The sequence below is a fragment of the Ornithodoros turicata genome, chromosome 5, assembly GCF_037126465.1.
Source record: "Ornithodoros turicata isolate Travis chromosome 5, ASM3712646v1, whole genome shotgun sequence".
NCBI classification, from domain to species: domain Eukaryota; kingdom Metazoa; phylum Arthropoda; class Arachnida; order Ixodida; family Argasidae; genus Ornithodoros; species Ornithodoros turicata.
This window is the reverse complement of record NC_088205.1, coordinates 36,202,026-36,221,053: the sequence shown is the minus strand read 5'-3', so window position 1 is coordinate 36,221,053 and position 19,028 is coordinate 36,202,026. Positions and strand designations below refer to the sequence as shown.

Below are 19,028 nucleotides of genomic sequence, written 5' to 3'. Positions count from 1 at the left end.
TCAAACATGCCATCCAAGACCTCTATACAGCGTGTTTCACCTAAGGTGATAAAATATTCTAAATGGCTACGTACTCGCCAGAGGATTGTCGGACTTTCGGCCATTACCTTCTGGAAACTTTTGCGACGATTGAGGAAGGCTTTGGACATTTTTTAATTGCAGGCAATTTATTTTTTCAATTCAACTTTGAAAACTGCCAAGCGAACCCCACTTTTTTTTCACAGAAATATGAAGTCCTCCACTGATAACCACACACCCAACCGAAACTATGCACTGTATAGAAACAGAAATAGTCTAAAAAATAGTAAAAATTCGGCTTTAGCCCCGCCTAGTTGATTGTCGCAAAGAAAAGCGTACTGTGTTTGCGGGGAAAGGAGGAAGTGTTCCCGTCTCTTGTTTTACCTTTCTTTGCGCCGCGTTGACCTTGATGCTGGTGACAACCGACATATCACAAGCTCGCAGGTTGTCAAGAATTATACTCGGATATCGTCTAATAATTTGGACGTTATCAGAGGACCGTCTGCATGTCAGAGCATTCGATTGTCCTCATGCTATTGTCTTGGGTCTATTGGTTGTACGTTTTTGCCCCTCCCTCCATTCGGGAATTCTTTTCCCTACGCTGAAAAAATGTCACAGGGACGCCCATGGTACAGACGGAGAAATCGTGCCAAAAATGCACATACTTTTACAAAGAATACGAAGGGAGACAACGATACGAAGCAACACAAGCTGCTCCGTAAGGTGTGTCGTGACTCGTGAGGCTGGAACCTACAGACGGACAAACAGAACGACCCGCGTGACTGGATCACGACCCCCGTGATCCAGTATCGCACCTGACCGGCAACCATGACGTACAGGCGCATGTCCCACTGTTGTTTGCTTTTCTTTTTTATTGTTGTGGTTAATCGCTGCGACCTTTCATGGAGCCGAACCCAGCGCTCACATGCTCCTTCCCTTGGCGACCTTCACAGCGTGATGTCACCGGTGGACTATAGCTGGTGGACGTTGACCCCACAGAGACGAGGTCGCGGTCACGAGGTAAATAAATACTTTCTTTGATAAGCCACACCATATGCGCAAGTTCCACCACATTACACACTATATAAATTAGTTACTGTCAAGTTGAAAGTGCCACTCCGTTATGGGGTACACGACCCCACAACACAAACAAGGAAAAGCAAAGGAGAGGTTAGTAAAATGGGAGGTTAGTAAAATAAATGGGAGTACGGGGGAAGGGGGCCAGGCAGGGGGAGTTCCGGCTCTTCACTCGCAGCTAGGTAGTCAAGAACTATACCCGGCTAACCTTTCCTTCTCTTCTTTTTCCCGGTTGAGCTAACCTTTCCGTCTTTTTTTTTCTTAATAAATATATCCCCCCCCCCCCCAGTTATCATCATAATGATTTCAACCTCATCACCGGGCCATCTGCATATCCGAGCTTTCGATTGCCCTCATGCTAGTCTTTTGCCTATTAGTTGTAAGTTCCTTCATCCCCCCCCCCCCCGCCCCCCAGGGAATTCTTTGTGGTAGTACAAAAAAAAAGGCAAAAAAGGAAGGTCCAAAACGAAAACATAAAAAGAGAAAGAAATCGTGCGAAATAAAAATGCACATAGTGTTACAAAGGATACGAAGGGGAGAAAACGACACGAAGCAACACAAGCGACTCGGTAAAGTGGGCTTCACCTGATACCAAATTGCTACATTTCGCCATTCATGGCGGAAACTTACGTACAATCTGGCCACAATGGTAGTTTTGTAAGGTGGGCTTCACCTAATGCACCCGTGCGCTAGGTGAAGCCGACTTGGGGAAAGGTGACGCTTACCAAAACAATCCACAATATCCGACGTACCCGGCGTTCAGTAACAGCGGATACGTCGATCTGACGTACCCGATTTAGGTTTGGTTTGAATACATCGGCCTGACGCATGGCCCGACGTATCCCTGTGCGAGCGCATCTGAGTCCGTAGTATCCACGGGCTCCGCTCCGACGTACCTCTAGGCTCTAGCGCTAGACACTGCGATTTTGTATTGTGTGAGTGTTTGTGGTTTTGAGACACATTGGTGACCGCACCAGCAGCACTGTCCGTACGGTGTTATATTCCCTGCAAGTCGTGATCACTTTGTTTGATCGCTCTTTCTTTTCCCCCCACCCCCCCTCCTTTTTTTATTTGGCATCTATTGCATCTGCAAGGACACCTGCAAATCTGCTGATGGACCGTGTGGTTTCTGTGAGTGGGCATGTTCCGACGACCCACGACGTTTTTCTTGGTCCTTGTGATAACTGTCGTTGTGTTCCTCAATTGCCGATGGGGGTGGCAACGGCTGGCATCCGACTTTCGAAATTTTTGTGCCGGGGACATAGTAGACTTCACATTTTCGGATAATATAACTGGTTTCGGATATGCCGTTGTGCCAAACTTGGTTCACTTTGTGCATCTCGGCAGTTCATCGCTGTCGTTCGTGGAAGCAATATGCATTCGAGCAGCTTGGATTCAACAGCGTCCAGACAAACTGTGGATCCACTGCGACATGTGCCACACCATCCGGGAGGGTACGTATTGGCCCTTCGTCCAGAGCATTCCAGGCTTGGAAATTCGTAGCATACGACGACCTCGCTATGTTTTTGGGAAAAGACTGAGCTCCATATATCATGCTTCGGATGTAGTACGGTTGAAAATCTTGCTCCAGCATGGTGGTATTTTTCTCGATGGAGACTCTTACCTAGTGAGGTCTCTGGATCCGTTCCGTCATTTTGAGATGAGTCTGGGTTGGCCGCCCCAAATGGCTCTGGGCACGCAAGTGCTGGTGGCACACAAAAACTCAAGGTTTCTGCGACTCTGGTACGAGTCGTATCGTTACTACAGACCACAGCGCTGGTATTGGAATGCAGGGCAGCTGCCTACGGAAATGTTCCTCGTGACCCGACCACAATTGGTACACAGAGTACCCTGGGACTTTGGAGTGCATGACGTGACACGACTACTCTATGCAGTCTGCTCGAATGACTGGCGGCGCTTCTATTCGATTCACCTACTTTTTCGTCATCGTCACTACCTTGTAGCAAATTCCACGTCACTCGATGAAAGAAGCATTGTCACTTACAACAAGACCTTTGGCCACATGGCACGGCTGGCTTTGTACGGCACTACACGGCAAAGCAGCATCAAGAATGCCCAGTGGTTTCTACACAATCAACTGGAATATGGTGGTTGTGACTGAGAGGTACCTACATGCAGAGCTGACTGCTCCAACAGTCCGTACAGCCAGTGCTGCTCAAGTTTTAGGAGAGGAATTTAGATGAAAATAGACAAAGACGTGGACACGAAGAAAGTGTAACTATTCTGAGGCTGGAACACACAAGCTGACAAGAACAACACAAGCCTCAAGGTGCCTAAGAACACGAAATATCAATATTTTGTTCTTACAAGGATGTGGCAGACAAACATAATGAAATAGAGCTAAGGAACACAGATGAAGAAGAGAAGACAGTATAAGCACTCCCCTTCTTTGTTCATGTTATACCCCTGTCACACGGGCATTTTCGATCCTGCTCGACCGAACCTGCTTGAACCCAATGCAGATCGGATGGTGCTACACGGCAGGATCGAACTTTGATCCTGCTTGACTCAAGACAGTTCCCATAACAGGATTGAGAATTTCAAGACTGCTCGACGGCCGCCATTTGCATCCTCGACCCCGGTGAACTGTCATAACTTAAGACGGACATGCGCGCGAAGCTACAAATGATGCTTACATCGGTATACGATAAATTACCACTAATATCGCTGTTATATAGGAAACGCGAAATTAATGAGTTCCGTTTATTCATTTGCACAGGTCAACCATTCAATGCGCATTGAAAGTGGCCGTGTAGCAGCGTCAAAACTCGAGCGTGCTCGGGAAGTTCAATGCAGATCGGATTCGAGAAGGATCGAAATGCCCGTGTGACAGGGGTATTACTTAGTGATACCATTATCTTGGACATCCAATTTGCAGACGTTTCTGTGCCGAGGCTTTACTGTGGTAGCAGCACAGGAGAAAAATTTGTGCACCACTTTTTGATCACACACAGAAAAGCTCGTCATGCAGACAATGTGTGTCAGTAAATAAATGCTTGAGGTTTGTATGTATGTATGTATAGGTGCTCCTCATGTAGAATGTGCATAATGTACATGACGTTCGTGTCAGACCTCTTCAAGCACACCTCCACGTGCAAGACTGAAAAGATATTTAAATAATACGATGGAACACACCCACACATGCACACTACAGTTAACTCATGGCGTATACGTCATATTATTATGTATTACTGGCTGCTGCCAATGAAAAGAACCACTTAAAGGGGTTGGGACACTTTCACGGATGTGGTTCATTACATCATGGACGCATTGTGCAGCATGCCAGGATACTAAGGAAAAAGAATTATTCTTCTACATGTCGTACTTAGCGAGATACAAGCCCTCGAACACACTCCCAAGCGAAGCGCAGACGTCACAGCTCTAGAGCTGCACCCATTCTTATTGGCAGCCGTAAGCACGTCACTTCTCGTGCATTGCTTCATTGGCGGCAGCGAGGGCTGTCACGTCAGAGCCACATGAGTTTCGGTATTCGGGGTACCCATTTTCTCCGCTTCTGTTAGCCTCTTCGCTGTGAAACTTCCAATGCAGGTTCACATCGGTGCAAAGGACCGTCTATTACGTTTATCTGACGTAACCTGGAATGACCTGTCGCAACCCCTTTAAGTAAGCCCAACAGCTACTGAGAGTAGAAGAGGGCTAAGATAGTAACTGTGTGTTCACATGAGCAACATCTCAACGTAATATTTTTGTGGAAGAAAAAGCAAGAAAATGATCACAGGGTTGATGATCTGCCGCGTCTTATGTTGAGCATTCGCATAGCGTCGGAATATTGGGAGTGGCATACTGCACACATAGTAGACAACAGCGCCGGCCCTGTCGTCTGCTACGGAATATCTTGTGATTGAGCTGCAGGAAAATTGACCTTTTTCACAATGGCCTATGCACATGTGCATGAGCTTCAGGCGCTGGAGAGAGTTATCTCTATCTTCACTAGTTGGCGCAGTATGGGAACGACAGAAGTGGGGAGCAGTGAGGAGACCGCATGAATGGCGCGAGCTCGTCAGTCCTACTCCGGACCAGTCTTGGTCCTTTGTGCTACCCACGTGGATTTGTTTTGACGTGCTCCGAGCATGGTTCGCTGGAGAGGATACGACTCGTATGTGTAAAAGGTCCGTTCCTTGCAGGGTTGTCTGGATTTAATCCACATGGATTTTATCCGGTGGATTTTTTCCACACAATTTAATCCGGATTGTTTAGAGATTTTGTCCAGATGCGATGTGAAAGACAATCTTAATTCAACGTCACACGGAAAACTCCCACTTTATTTTGTTGTTGTGTTGGCTGTTTACAAAAGCCTAGATACACGCAACATTAACTTCTAACTTTTTTTTAAACTTTGTAACTTGACTTTTTAACTTTTCAGATTTAACTTTTTTCCCGTTTTCTTAAACTTCTGCCCGTTCAGGGAAAGGCTTTGTTCAGCTTCCTGGAGGCATTATAACTGAAGTATGACAGCTAATCCAGGTGTGTAGCGTCTGCACCATTCACCCACGCGTGCACTCCACCTGGGATTCCACTTTTCGAAAACAATGGAAACTCATTCAGTGTTACTGGGACAGGCAGTTCTATAAACCAAAACTATGAGAGGTCACCCGAAATCAAGAAGAACAGCAAAACACATCTATGTCACATTTCTAGGCTTGCCTATATTCTCCAAAAATATCTGGGTTTTATCCAAAAAAGCCCACTGGAGAGGATCTTTTTAAAGACATCTGGATTTCTTTTTCAACCCTGCTTCCTCGTGGCTAGAAGAGCCCGAAAAGACATCACACGGAGCACTCTGGTGACAGCAGAAAGCTATGACGTTTTGCACATCTTGGGCTCGAGTATTCTGGGGGAATGTCACCGATGTGAAGTGTTGGGGTGAGATGGTGATGGGATGCTCTCCGTGAGGTCACTACACCCAAAAAACATATTGTGCACTAAAAAAAAAATGGCCCACTTCGCAAGCCCAACACACCTTGTTGCTTTTGCAGGACAGACGTGTCTGTGTTACATATGAAACTAAGATGGGTGAGAAAGATTGCAGACATAACACACTTCCTTTCAACTCTAGCGGATCATTCTTTGACATAAATACCACAATAAAACATGCAACGTTTGTTCACGTACTGACCGACCTGCTTGTGTTATTTGTATTTAGCTTCATAGACCACGACCTCGTCAGACTGCACACTATACTCTGTCATGGATAATGCGACTGCAAAGGACTGCGGGTAATTTTGGCCACCCGAGTTTCTTTAATGTGCACTGGAAATCTCTGACACACTGTGCTGGAAGCAATATTTACCTAAATGGAATTACTTAACGTTACTCTACTTAAATAAAGGAATTAAATTAATAAGAGCCACATAACTTACCATGAGCTGTGCTAGCTGCAAGATCTGCTACATCTCCTATCCTATCATTACAATTTGCAGCCAACCCACCCAGCTTTCTCTGTTGCATCTCCCAAATAATCATGTGGGTCGACAAAGAAAAGGCAAAATGAAGTTTCAAATTATATTGGGCTTTCTAGGGGACGAGACCTTCAAAATATCGGAAGAAGAGTCGCTATTATCGTTTTCCTTGCGAGAATTATCCATTCAAGCCCCTCTTCAATGGCAAAGGATGAGTGGACCAAAACACAGACAACTGCATCATCAAACTTGAGGGAAACTTTGTAGGATGATGAATTGATACACACGATATTCAGGATGTCATGTGCTTGATCACTGCTGCTTTTGTCTGTACACTCACCCACTAGTGTACTCTGTCAAACATTGTGATGTTCCTTGTTGTTCTGTTGGGAGCGTGCCTCCACGTTTTTCCTGCAGGCTAGAATATTTTGCAACATCCTATGGGTGAATGAACATGTTCATTGATGTCTGCCAATTTTGCAGTTTTCTTTAGACTACTTTAAAAAATGATTGATACCAATTACTGCATTTATTTCATTTATTAACAGCGTATCACCTCCCTCAAGTGTTACATTGGTGCTTTATGTCCATAATTTCATAAATAGTGATCAGTCTTTCTGCTCCTTAGAAAGTGCTGGGGAAGGAGTGAGCTGGAACTTCACTTATAAGGTTCATTGCATCATATCAACTTGAACAGTTCCAATAGTAAAGTGGGCAGAAGCATTACAACTGGAGAAATGCTTTGTGTTCCTGTGCATTACAAAAAGCGGCTTCTGCTCCCTATTCGTGAGAAACAGAAGGAAATTTCCCAAGCACAAAAACAAGTTCAAAAACCAGACACATCAGGATAGCACTTCCTTCAACTCTTTGAGCAACATAGAAGCTATAACCATCTTGTCGCAATTGATAGTTAGACAGGCTTTATCTCCAGTGGTAACTGTAACCAGAACGAGAGAACCCGTGGATAAAGTTTGGCCAGCATATCGAAACATATTAGAATCTTGAGGTTCGACAGCAAGCACATTAGCCACGCGATAGACAGCCTCAGTGACTGTGTCAGTCAGTTGGCTCAGCTCACAGCTGTGCTCGTTCATGCCTCGTAGACGTCCCCTATGTTCAGCAAATGCTGCCGCCGAGATAATGACAGGCCTGAGAATCTCCCCAATGGGTGGCTTGATGCTTGTGGAATGAGTGGCCTTGTCCCCAATACGGACCTCCAGGGTTACTGGTTGCGTGCTTTCCTTAAAGTCCAGGCCGATAGCTGTTGTGGAAGAAGCCCCAGGAGCGAGAGTGATGCCCAGATGGACACCTTTCACTGAATCAGTATCGGGAATGTGTATGTCGCCGAGCTCTTCTGAACTGTGATTACAAAACGTTAATTCGAGTGATGTAAATCTGGGAGAAAACATGCTCGGAGTACGACTGTAACGGAAGTGCAATGACAGACCCTTCCCGGCCACTTTGTTTAACAGCTCCTGGCACTCAAGAGGCACAAAGGCAGGCACAGCCGCTGCGCAGTATGTTGTAGCCTGACTTGTTGGTTGCAGTGGTACCGAGGCCTGTGTATGGCCACTGACTAACGTCAAGTCATCAAGGTCAAGGAGGAGCGCTTCCTTTTTGTTTGTTTCGGACTCCTTGTCTGATTCCTCCGTAGACAAAGATGAGTCATCAGAGGAGGAGTTTTCACTATCAGAACTCTCTGTTTCCTCATCTGAAGACTCTGAAGATTCTTCACTTGATTCAGGGGAGCTCGAGTAGAAAGACTTTGGCTTCTTCTTGACTGGACGTGTCTCTTCCCAGACAGCGGGGGCTTCAACGTTGCGAACAGATGGATCCGGAGCAGTATCCGGAAATTCAGGCAAGTCTCTGTATTCACTGGCTCGAGCACTGATGAACTGTGACAGGGAACCCATCTGGTACTGGTCTCTGTTCTCAAACTTTGACTGCAATATGGGTGCAGGTTTCGAGGTAAGCAAGAACTTTGTAGAATGCATAGAGATAATGCTGTCACCCATGACAAGTTGACGCAGAAAGCGAACCCTGTCACGGATGTCATAGTTGTGGTCGTACTTTGCCAAATTGAACACATACTGCGCTATCAGCTTGGTCTGCTTGGGATTTGTGAGGTACAGTTTAGATGCCAGGTTCAGGGCCTGCAGTTTGACAATGTCTTCTTCCTCAACAAAAGTCTTGGCTACTTTGCGCAGAACATCAGGTGCAATTTTGGGCACATGCTGGGCATACTCTCCGAGCAGCCACAGGATGGAGGCTCTGGCCATTGGAACTGTCATACCATCCATGAGACGTGCCATGTGGCTGATAATATCTGTGCGCTGGGTAGGCTGTGTCTGCAGCAACTTCTTGATCACCACCACGCTTTCCGCAACCACGGTCGCATTCCGATTAGATAGCAGTGAGACGAGCCCATTGAGGCAGGTATCTGCTACCTCCCGGATACGGCTAGCACAGCGGCCTATGCTGTGAATGGTGGCGGCTACCAACTCCATATCGGAACTGGCTACATACGTCTGAAACTCTCGCAAGACAATGGGCACGTTTGTCTCGGTTGCTAAGTTTGTGAGCACTTCCAGTTTGAGCAGTTTGATGTGTGTGGGGTCTGATGAGCGCACAAAGAAGCTCTTAAGGTACAACTCAAAGAGGCCTGGCTGGCGTGTGCTTACAGTGGCAATGTTGCTCAAGACCAAGCTCTGTATCTCACGGTGACCTCGCAGGAGACGTATCAACGATTTCACCATGAGCTGTACTTCGCTGCGTGGTGCCACATGGTAGTAGAGCTGGGCAACAGCCACCACTACTGCAGAGTTCCGGCTCTGCAGTAAGGGCTTGCAGTTACGCAGCAGTAGACGCAAGTCAGGGTCAATAACAGCGTCGTCGCCGCAGTTCCGAGGATCTACGAACTGGTTCCGTGCATATCTGGTCAACATGAGGATTATTTCCACCTGGCCCCACTCTTCTACATCGACAAGCAAATTGCACAGTTTCCGGTAGTTTTTGTGGATGAGGTCAATTCGTTCGGGACACACCTCTTCGAAGGCCATCACGGCGCTGCCGACCACCAGCGTTGTCCTATCAGCCAGAAGCTTGTCAATCACCTCCATCAATTGCTCTTTCTGCTCGGGGTCCAAACTGTGCAGCTTCGGGATTGCGTGGGCTGCAGTTTTGCGCACGTAAGGCGACATGTCGCTCACGGCGTCTTTGATAGCGAGCATCATGATAGGTACGATCACCGGTACTCTGATGCTGGACAGAACGCGCAAGGCACTGGCACGGATCAGTTGATTTGGGTCTCTTAGTGCTCGCTGGAAGGTAGATATAGATAAGAGTGCTAAATCCTGCTGCTCTTCGGCGTACCTTACCAAGTACACATACACGAGCTTCTTTACTTCCATGTTTTTCGAGACGACATTCTTTACCACTGCTGGGAACAAATCGGACGCGTCTTTCCCTTTGGCTATCATACCAATGATCCGTTTCATCGCTTCCAGTTTCAGCCCGTCTTTGCTACTGTCAAGCATGTTTTTGAGGTCTTCGTGCTTCCTGATATCCGAGGAGAAAAAGCTCGTCGACGTGACGGCATCCCCAACATCGGGTGCACCACCGTCTGGATACTTTACTTCAGCCATTTCGCCCACAAATGTGCTAGTATCTGGCAATGTGAGCACAGATGTCCGTATGCGGTCACCAAATTACTGAGCAGTCGATCGCTTTGTTTAACACACACCACATATCAAAAACGCCCCTATCAAATCCCGACACAAAAATTCACAAACCCCAGTGCTGACGCGTTCTGAATGGATGGATGGATGGATGGATCGTGGTGCCCCCTAGCAGGCCTCTTTGTAGCTAGGGTCCAGCGTCCAGCCAGCCATGCAGCCCGATGCAGCCAGCACGTATGTAATCCACTGATCTCTATGTATAAAGGCTGGATCGCGCATGGGAGAGGGGCTCGTGGGGGAGAGGCGTGCCTTCGGGCCGCCATGTTGGTGGGCCCTAAAGTGCTGTGTGTGCCCATAGAAAACAATGGGAGGCAACAGAGATTGTGAGTATTTATTGCGCTGCAAGCATTTGTCGTTGTTTGTCATCACACAATTTTGTAAGGTACCAGTATACTGATGTATCCTAACAGTGTTTCACAGGTGTCCTGCCGTTCGATTCTTAATTACGTTATGTTTTGCATTCCGAAACTAGACCGTCACAGCAGTGCAGCGCTGGGGATTGTACTACAGTACGTTTCCCAGCCAATATTTCAACAAGAAACGATGCGAGATTAACAACCACCATGTATGTAATATCCCGTGCTGCGTTCTGGACAAAAATTGTTCCATAAAGAACGGTCCGGGAAGAGATATACTCGCATGGCAGAAAGAGATCGTTCTGTAGAATCACGGCCGTTGTTTTAGCCGTGTATGCGTTTAGTATGATTTATATCAAGCATCGCCTTAGCACGAGTCTCTTAGTAAACGACAGCGGTGCTTTGCCTCGCAAATATGGACACACCGAAGCAGCCCAAATAATTACTTCACGCAATTAGATCACACTCTTTAGGACAGTTAATCAGGTATAGTGATGTAAGCTTAATCAATTAAGTTACTTAGAAAGTGGTAACATCTCCTTGAGACACAGGACTTATCTCTTTTTGAAGTACAGCCCTTCTTTGTTTGTTTGCTTCTTCCTTTATTTGTTCTGATTATTTGCAGGCGCGGTTGTGCCAAACTGAATGTCCTTCTCCAGCGCTCATATGCTTTTGTTGGATACAACTGCAGCGTGAGAAAAGTTTGTCATGCTTGTTATGTGGAGCATGTTCGAAAAAATGCAGCTCCACATATGGTCTTCAAATTGCAACAGGACTATTTGGAGCTTGAAACAGTTGTGATTTTGTCATTTTGGCCCTCGTGTACCCAGTCTGTGAAACGCAAACAAAAAAGTCTAACATGATATGCTTTTGTAATGAAGATCACTGATGATGAGTAAAGAGAATATACGAGTTCAAGTTTATTCAATATTTTATATCATTCATTATATTATTCAACGTCTTATGTCAAGTTTATACAACATCAAGTTTATTGAAGTTCAAGATTTATTTCTTGCACTTATGCGTTTCAGGATACAATGAACGTGCAGGGAGGTCGCAAAAGGCTACATTTATTGTTTTGTGACCTTGCTACAATGGCAATATATATTTTAGGAATGACAATGATCAGGTACGCTCTCTAAATTTGTAGCACTCAATTTTAGGTTGGAATGAGCAATGAATAGCAACTTCCATCCTGATATTTTTTCATATATGCTAAATTTTAAATTTAATGTGATCGAATATGTGATAATATAACAATAATATATAAGAATATAATATGTGATAAATGAATGTGATCAACAGTAGATGTAAACAACATGAGTAGCCAGAGAAGCAGGAGGAGCACGTAAAAAATGCAGCTGCACATCTGAAACTCCAATCATTATCATCGTCATCTAAAAGGGAGTGTGGTAGCACTGCCGTGAAACCAGGCACAATTTCTGAAGATCTTCTATGACACTTTCCGCAGTTTGCACACTTTTCTGCAGCGTCAGACTCTCTCATAGGAGTTACTTTTCAGTAACGGTGACTCCCATCTTACATTTTAATGTGCGAGGGCTCTCTTGCACTACACATGTACGGTTTCCAAACTGCAACATGACGATTTGGAGCTTGAAACTCGAGCCCTGGTGTACCCTGTCTATGAAATGATACCAACTGAATCATGTCTGAAACGTGATATTTAATGGAAGATGGCTTTCTTGGTTGTGCGTTCTGCGTGACAAAGATGTAACACGATATGCTTTTGTAAAGAAGATAAGTGATGTTATGCTCTATGAATAAAGAGAATATACAATTTTCAAGTTCAACATTTATTCTGGCATATACGCATTTCAAGATACAATGAATGTGCAGGGAAGTGACAAAACAATACATTTATTGTTTTGTGACCTCCCTGCAATGACAATATATATCTCAGGAATGACAATGTACACGTACACTATGCAAATTTGTTGCACCCAATTTTCATACATGCTGAATTTTAAATTTTTGTTTTGCTGCCTATGTGTTCAGTGTATTACAAATTGCTTAATGCAAACAACACTTTGTTAATTTCAAGCTTTTTGCTCCCATCTAAGATATTCCTATCCTGGAGGAACTGCCACTTCGACACCATAAAATATTCAGTAGGTTTCACTCTGGCAGGCCCTGCCACTGCAAATTTCCTGAATTGAAACCCTTCAAACTGTGTCATAATCTTAAATACGTCAATATTTCTGCAAGTAGTTGACATGCTCGATGACACTCCTCCTGCAGCTAAGGCAACTAAAAAAAAGAGTTCCAAGAGGCCGAAGGTAAACCTACAGCTGCACGAGTGTGATCAACAGTAGTGCATTCTCAATAAATAATTTTCTTATAGCGTACATATGCATGCCTATTAACTGGAACAATTATCACAGTTCCCTGACAAGTTTTAATTTCTGAGAGTGTACTGTAGAGGCTGCTTAGATCAACAACAGTTCATACAAGGTATTATATACTGTGAATGCCTTTAAAAATCCCATGTGACACATATGCCTTTACTTTATGGAGGTGCTGTGGTAGTCAAACTTTGTGGGCATTACGCAGGTTCTGCACCCATTTCTTGAGTATGTTGAGGCAGCTGTGAAGTAACCTGCATTGATGATGATTATTCCAATTTTTATGGTGCATCGACAACAAAAGAAATAATACATCAGAACATTGGTTTGGGTGCAACCAGTTAAAAATGAATATGTTGTTTAATAAATGCATTGGACAAATGTTAAAACATCAGTTTAAAACATGGTTTACAATCCCTGTATCTTCTAAAAATTAAAAAGATTAAAAACTATTCTAAGAAGTACAATCTCTAATTATTTTATTGCTGGGTGAAGGAGCCTAAAGTCTAAGGTGTGTTTCTGATGTGAACATGTAAGAAAATATGCAGAACTGAGAGAGGCTAACCACAGTGCGTGCACTGAGGTTGTTCCTTCCTGTAAAGTAGAAACCAGTGGATGAGGAACGTGATACTTACCTGTACACCCAGCCGTATCACACTGCACAGATAATTCACTGGGTAGCCCTCATGACAAAACCTGTATTGAGAGACCACTTTTGCCTTAAAAACTGCTACAAGTAGCACGACACGCTACAAATTATTACTATCGTAACAAGCTGACGATACAGCTCAGACAAAGGCGTTATTCAAGTCGCGCCACACCACCGCTACGTAGGATTCTTTGTCACAAATCAAACCAAGGCACAAAACAATACCAATACATGAAAAAAGGTGACAATCGTGGTCTCATTATGACGTAATACCGAACTTGTGCGCGAAGGTAATTCAAAGAAATGAATGTGGCACTTGCTTCCGCAGAGAACACCATGTACCATGCTAGCAATGCATGCAAAAATGCGCTCGAGTGCTCGCACATATATTGATGACAACACTACCTGTGTAGTGTAACGTGTTCTTTCAAGCATATTATGCACTCAAACTGTATTTGCCGCCGGGTAAAATGCAAGTGTGCTCCATTGAACGTCGGAAGAGCGATCAAGCAACCTGCATCCAGTGCTCGTTTTGGGCAAAAAAACACTTCATAATGGTCAACTAAATATACAGAATGAACGCCTATTTATTCCTCGATAAAGAGTGACTCACCTGTATAAATTTAGGCCCTGTAACCTTGCCAGTACGGTTGGTACGACCGTAATTGCAAGAAGTTGCCATGATCGCTGCGGCGACTGTTGTGAGCACCGTAAGATGGCGGCCGGTTTCTTCACGCTCGCGCTCCCTATCCGCGATCCAGCCTTTTACAATCGAGATCAGTGCATTGGACCCCCTCCGATCTAACCCTGGGAACGAGGCTTAGACGGAAGTGAGCACAGTCTCGAACAACTGCGGGAGGGGGAACCCCCCCGGACCCCCCCCCCCGCGCGTGTAAAATGTACTGACCTAACCTAACCTAACCTAACCTAACCTCACTACAGAATTTGCACATTACAGCGCAATTTATTACTAGCGACGCGCGACTTCCGGTTAGCCTTGTTCCCAGGAGGGGGGTCCGATATGGGAATTTTGCAATTTCGCTAAAAATTGCACGAATATGTTAGAACAAAAGAACGGAATAATGCATACAAATGAATTCATGAATCTAAGTAAAACAGTGCAACGTAGAACCCCTTTTAACATGCATTTCTGTGACCAAATATTTTATTTTTTTCATGTAGGGAAACACATCTGCTTACAGACATGTTACTTTCATTGATTACGCTTCCATGTTGCCTGTTCCGTGAGCCAGCTTCCTTGAAATATGTCCACCACAAAGGCAGGCATCTTCTGTCACCAGAGATACCTGTGCGACACTTGATGACTTTATTCTTGCTTGAAGGGGTCTTGACACTTCCATATGTCACATCATACACGTCACAGTACTTAGGAAAGTTATTTTTCTGCATGTCGTAGTTGGCGAGATACAATACCCTCGAGCAAACATCTGTGTCAAGCTAACACCACTCAAAGTAAATAAGGCCAGAGTCTGAGTGCTAGTCGACGTGATGCAGGGGGGTCTGAAGGTGGGGGCAGTCACCTCCCCCTGAACTTTCGCTCTGAGGGTCGCACCACCCCATCTTTCATCCGTAGGTCTCATCCGAGACCGATTCGCTTTCAGCTTTGTTACCGCAGAATGAAAATGAACATCAGTTTAAAAAGCAGAAGACAAAATTCACCCGAATAGGTATTATCCCCCCAATTATCCTACGTGATACTTGGGGTTCCCGGTTTTCGGTGCTTAATTTTTCAGAGATTTGGTGGGAGAAATCGGTGGCTATTTTGTTCACCAGGAATTGGTGTGTTTCGGTGGTAATATTTTGAAACGTGAAGACACCCGGTGGAAACCGGCGGGGAACGTGACGGGAGTTTCCCATGCATACAGTGAACCAACACTTGATGTCCTTGTGGTTTTTTCTTTTTTTTCATTACAATTCATTACAACTGTTAAAACCAGGGGTTGATACGTTTGTGAGGTATATGTTAGCGATGCAGGTGACATCACACACCGTTCTTTTCACTCTAAGGAATTAGCGTCGGAGCTTTCCTGTGGAAGGCAAATCTTTCATTCGGTCAGTGTCCTAGTTTTCAGTGTTTGTGGAATAGGCGAATAGTTCGCACTGGTACACTCCATGATCTCTAGGCTCTACCTGAAGCACTTCCTGACCAAACAGACATATTTTCATTATGCCGATCTATTTGTAACTGGCCCGGATCCTGACTATTGGTGACATTAAGACCCTTGAGAAGCTAAAGACGAAATATCTGTTCTTTCAAGAACGACCTCATGTCCACTGTCCGCTGCCAACCGGTTCAGAGCGAAGGGACAGGAAATGAAATCAAGACATTTGAAGTCGACATTTCGACGACAATCGGTGAATAATTATTTCCACCAAGCTTGTACAAAATTTACCGCCGTACGTTTAGCGGTGCTTTTCGGTAAATACCGAAGACCAGGAACCCTAGTGATACCGTTGAACTGTAGTTGAACCCTTGATCAATGCAGGGAAGCATTCGTGGCTAGAAAGGGAAGCTCTTATCTTGCGGCGAGGAGTCCTAGCAGTTCGCTGATACACTGATGACTCGTGTGGCATATCTGGCTGTTTTTGCCTGAGCCATGGCCAGAACACTCGAGAGAGACTTTTTTAGTGCAGCAATAATGACACTCTTTGAAGTCGAAATCATGGTACTTTTGAAGCGAACAAAAATAAAAAATAAAGAAACACGCCACCGCTCCCTTACTTCTATAAGTTTGTCTTACCGCATTTAATGAAAGCATCAAGTATTTCAGTTTGTGCTGTTCTAATGTCAATTTCTTTTTCGCCTCAAAGTAATCAAGAACGCGAGACGGCCCTATCTGCAGTACAACCTCCACAGTCATCGGATTGCCTGGACGAGTCATTTCTACTAAGCGCATCAATGGCTCCCATTTTCGTATTCGCCGCACTTCTCAATCTAGAACCATGCACCGTAGTGCTCTCCTCTAGGTTGGGTTGGGTTAGGTTAGGTTAGGTTAGGGCTTGCCGTGAAGGACTTCCGATGCCTCTGACATGATGTAGTGCAACGCCTCAAATAAGGGTCCAACAGCAGCCATAGCCACAAAGACAAGCTTTCATCAGCCACATGGTCAGCAACCGGTAGCTATAGGAAGCCTTTGTTTGAAATAGTCTGTGGCGATTGACTGAGGGTGACAACATCCTGGCTCCATCTACACCAATGATATCCATGTAGCAAAGAATGGGAGGGGGCATTAAAGGGGCACTAAAATGCAAATACAACGTGTTCTCAAATGAAAGTCTGTGTTTCAATTAGTATAATTCAAACAAAGTGAGTTCACAGAACGCTACCGTTTAGAAGAAAAACGCGATGAAAACAGAACCGTCTTTGGCGGCAACGAATGGGATCCCCAGGAGGCAAAGGTTGGCGGCATCTAATGAGACAGCAGGAGAAGCGCGCGCATATGTATCGTGGGCTTGTGGATTTGGACTGGGTCCGGTCGTAGTGTTCGTATATGCGCGGCATGATGCGCACTGCTGAATTTTTCAATGCCGATTCACTGAATTGTAGCCCACAACAATTCTCGCGAATGTTCCACTGACATCTTCACGTCCTTCGGACAGCGACGCCAGTCCGTTTCGCAACGCGCACTATGTTTTTCACCGGGACTGCTCCATGGCATGGCACGCGCAGCATGGACTAAAAACACCGATGCACGAGCTGAAGTGTCGTTCACTGCTTAGCTGCCGAAGCAAGAAAGAGTTCGGTATAATTTTGGTTGTAGCTTCGTAACGGAATCAAAGTCTTGAATTATGATAACAAGTACGAAATTAACATAGCGTGTAATGTAATTTGAAGTGAACTTGTTTTTGCATTTTAGTGCCCCTTTAAGCACTCCTTATTTAGTCCAAGTTGGCACCGGGCTCTGTTGCCAGAAGAGAGAGTGCTTTGGTTATCCCTATTGGTTCTTGCAAGCATGTGACCTTTCCCATAGCTGCCTCATCAGCAGAGATGCCTCCCGTGATCTTACAGGTGGACCTGTTTTGGTATCTGCAGTGCCAATTTTCTACGTGTCTATCACCCCTGTTGCTGTTAAACTTTTGCAGGTTGACATTGATGCACGTAATTATCTTTTACATTTATCACGCATGACTTGGGGCAATCTGAAACCCTGTAATACCATTTTATGCCGTAGTTTCACATGCATCAGCTGTTTTATGGATTCAAGTTAATGTAAAGAGAATTAAAACTTGATCGACAGTAACAAAACAGCAACAAATGCCCGTCAATCCTGACACAAATGATATTTGAGAAAAAAAAAAAAGATAATGCTGTCACATACTTTCTTATGATGCTCAGAGTCATTGTGCAACAGGTGAACATTCCAGGTGGCAAGAGAGTTTCGTCGTTGTGCTATCACTTCCAGGAGCTCCCAGCTTTTGTTCTGCAAAGTGTCAAAGCCACTAAATACATAACCCTCTATCATATTTATCTCAATGCCACACGCTTGTGACATCCACGTGCAGCTGCCCATGCTTACGGCAGCCTAAAACCTAAACTCAATGTGGACATGAACTTAGTTTTTCTCGTTAATCTCCAGAACCATGAGGTTCCTGCAGTATTAAACTTACTTTGCATGTGGCATCAAAATGTTACACTTTAAAACACAACGCACTTTAAAAGTGCTGAAACACGACATACACAGAAGCGCTACTTGCAACAAGCTTTAATTCACGTTTCTGTAGCATTAAATAGCTCAAGATATTTCCTCTCCTTCTCAGGCAACATTACCAACGGCATGCTTACGACAACATTATCTGACAAGAAAGAATATCTTGAGCTATTTGAGGCACCAGAAATGTGAATTGAAGCCTCTTGCAAGTAGTGCTTCGTGTTGTGTGTCCTTTCTTTGTGTGTGTCGTGTGCTTTGTATAAAGGAGCATTGTACCAACAAGCCCAGAAGACAGTTTTGGATCTCACTGCAGAACACAACTGTAATTTCAAAATAGCTTCAAACTGTCCCCTTAAGCCTTCATCACTTCAAGAACAATGAAAGCGGGGAATTGTAAAAAATAAATAATTTAAGAAACAGTCAAAGGCGGGACTCCAAAACCAACACTTGTCTGAACAAGGCCCTTGGTAAGTCTTCAGGAAGTCTTGTGGGTGTGGCATACTGTAAAACCCTTTATTTTCGCGAATCCCAAATTTTCGCGAATTTAACGGGCGCGCGAAAATTTCCATTTGTGAATTGATCTTGGCCCGCGTTCCCTCGTCGTACGTCCCGTAGGGTTTCCGTCGCTTGGTTTCTTTTCCGTCTCGCTGAAGATATGTAGCACGACATTGCTGTTGGCTGATGCGCAGGCTTCCTGGTCAGACAGCGTTGCATAGG

General features: G+C 44.8%; 2 protein-coding genes and 1 long non-coding RNA gene across 4 annotated transcripts; 1 reads left to right on the top strand and 2 right to left on the bottom strand.

Annotated features, from left to right (window-relative positions):
* The first annotated feature begins 1,763 nt into the window (after positions 1-1,763).
* Positions 1,764-4,128, top strand: LOC135395522 (uncharacterized). Its single transcript, XM_064626685.1, has one exon. The coding sequence runs from the start codon at positions 2,237-2,239 to the stop codon at positions 3,215-3,217; it is 981 nt and encodes a 326-aa protein (XP_064482755.1). The 5' UTR covers positions 1,764-2,236; the 3' UTR covers positions 3,218-4,128.
* A 2,932-nt stretch (positions 4,129-7,060) lies between these two features.
* Positions 7,061-10,426, bottom strand: LOC135394359 (AP-3 complex subunit beta-2-like). The gene has a single exon (XM_064625074.1). The coding sequence runs from the start codon at positions 10,178-10,180 to the stop codon at positions 7,379-7,381; it is 2,802 nt and encodes a 933-aa protein (XP_064481144.1). The 5' UTR covers positions 10,181-10,426; the 3' UTR covers positions 7,061-7,378.
* A 1,996-nt stretch (positions 10,427-12,422) lies between these two features.
* Positions 12,423-14,388, bottom strand: LOC135395519 (uncharacterized). Of its 2 annotated transcripts, XR_010423140.1 has the most exons (3): positions 14,255-14,387; positions 13,628-13,688; positions 12,423-13,246 (listed from the first exon to the last, which is right to left on the bottom strand). It is a non-coding gene; the product is annotated as an uncharacterized LOC135395519 (long non-coding RNA). The 2 variants fall into 2 exon arrangements; XR_010423139.1 differs by having other exon boundaries at positions 13,628-14,388.
* Positions 14,389-19,028: the final 4,640 nt, after the last annotated feature.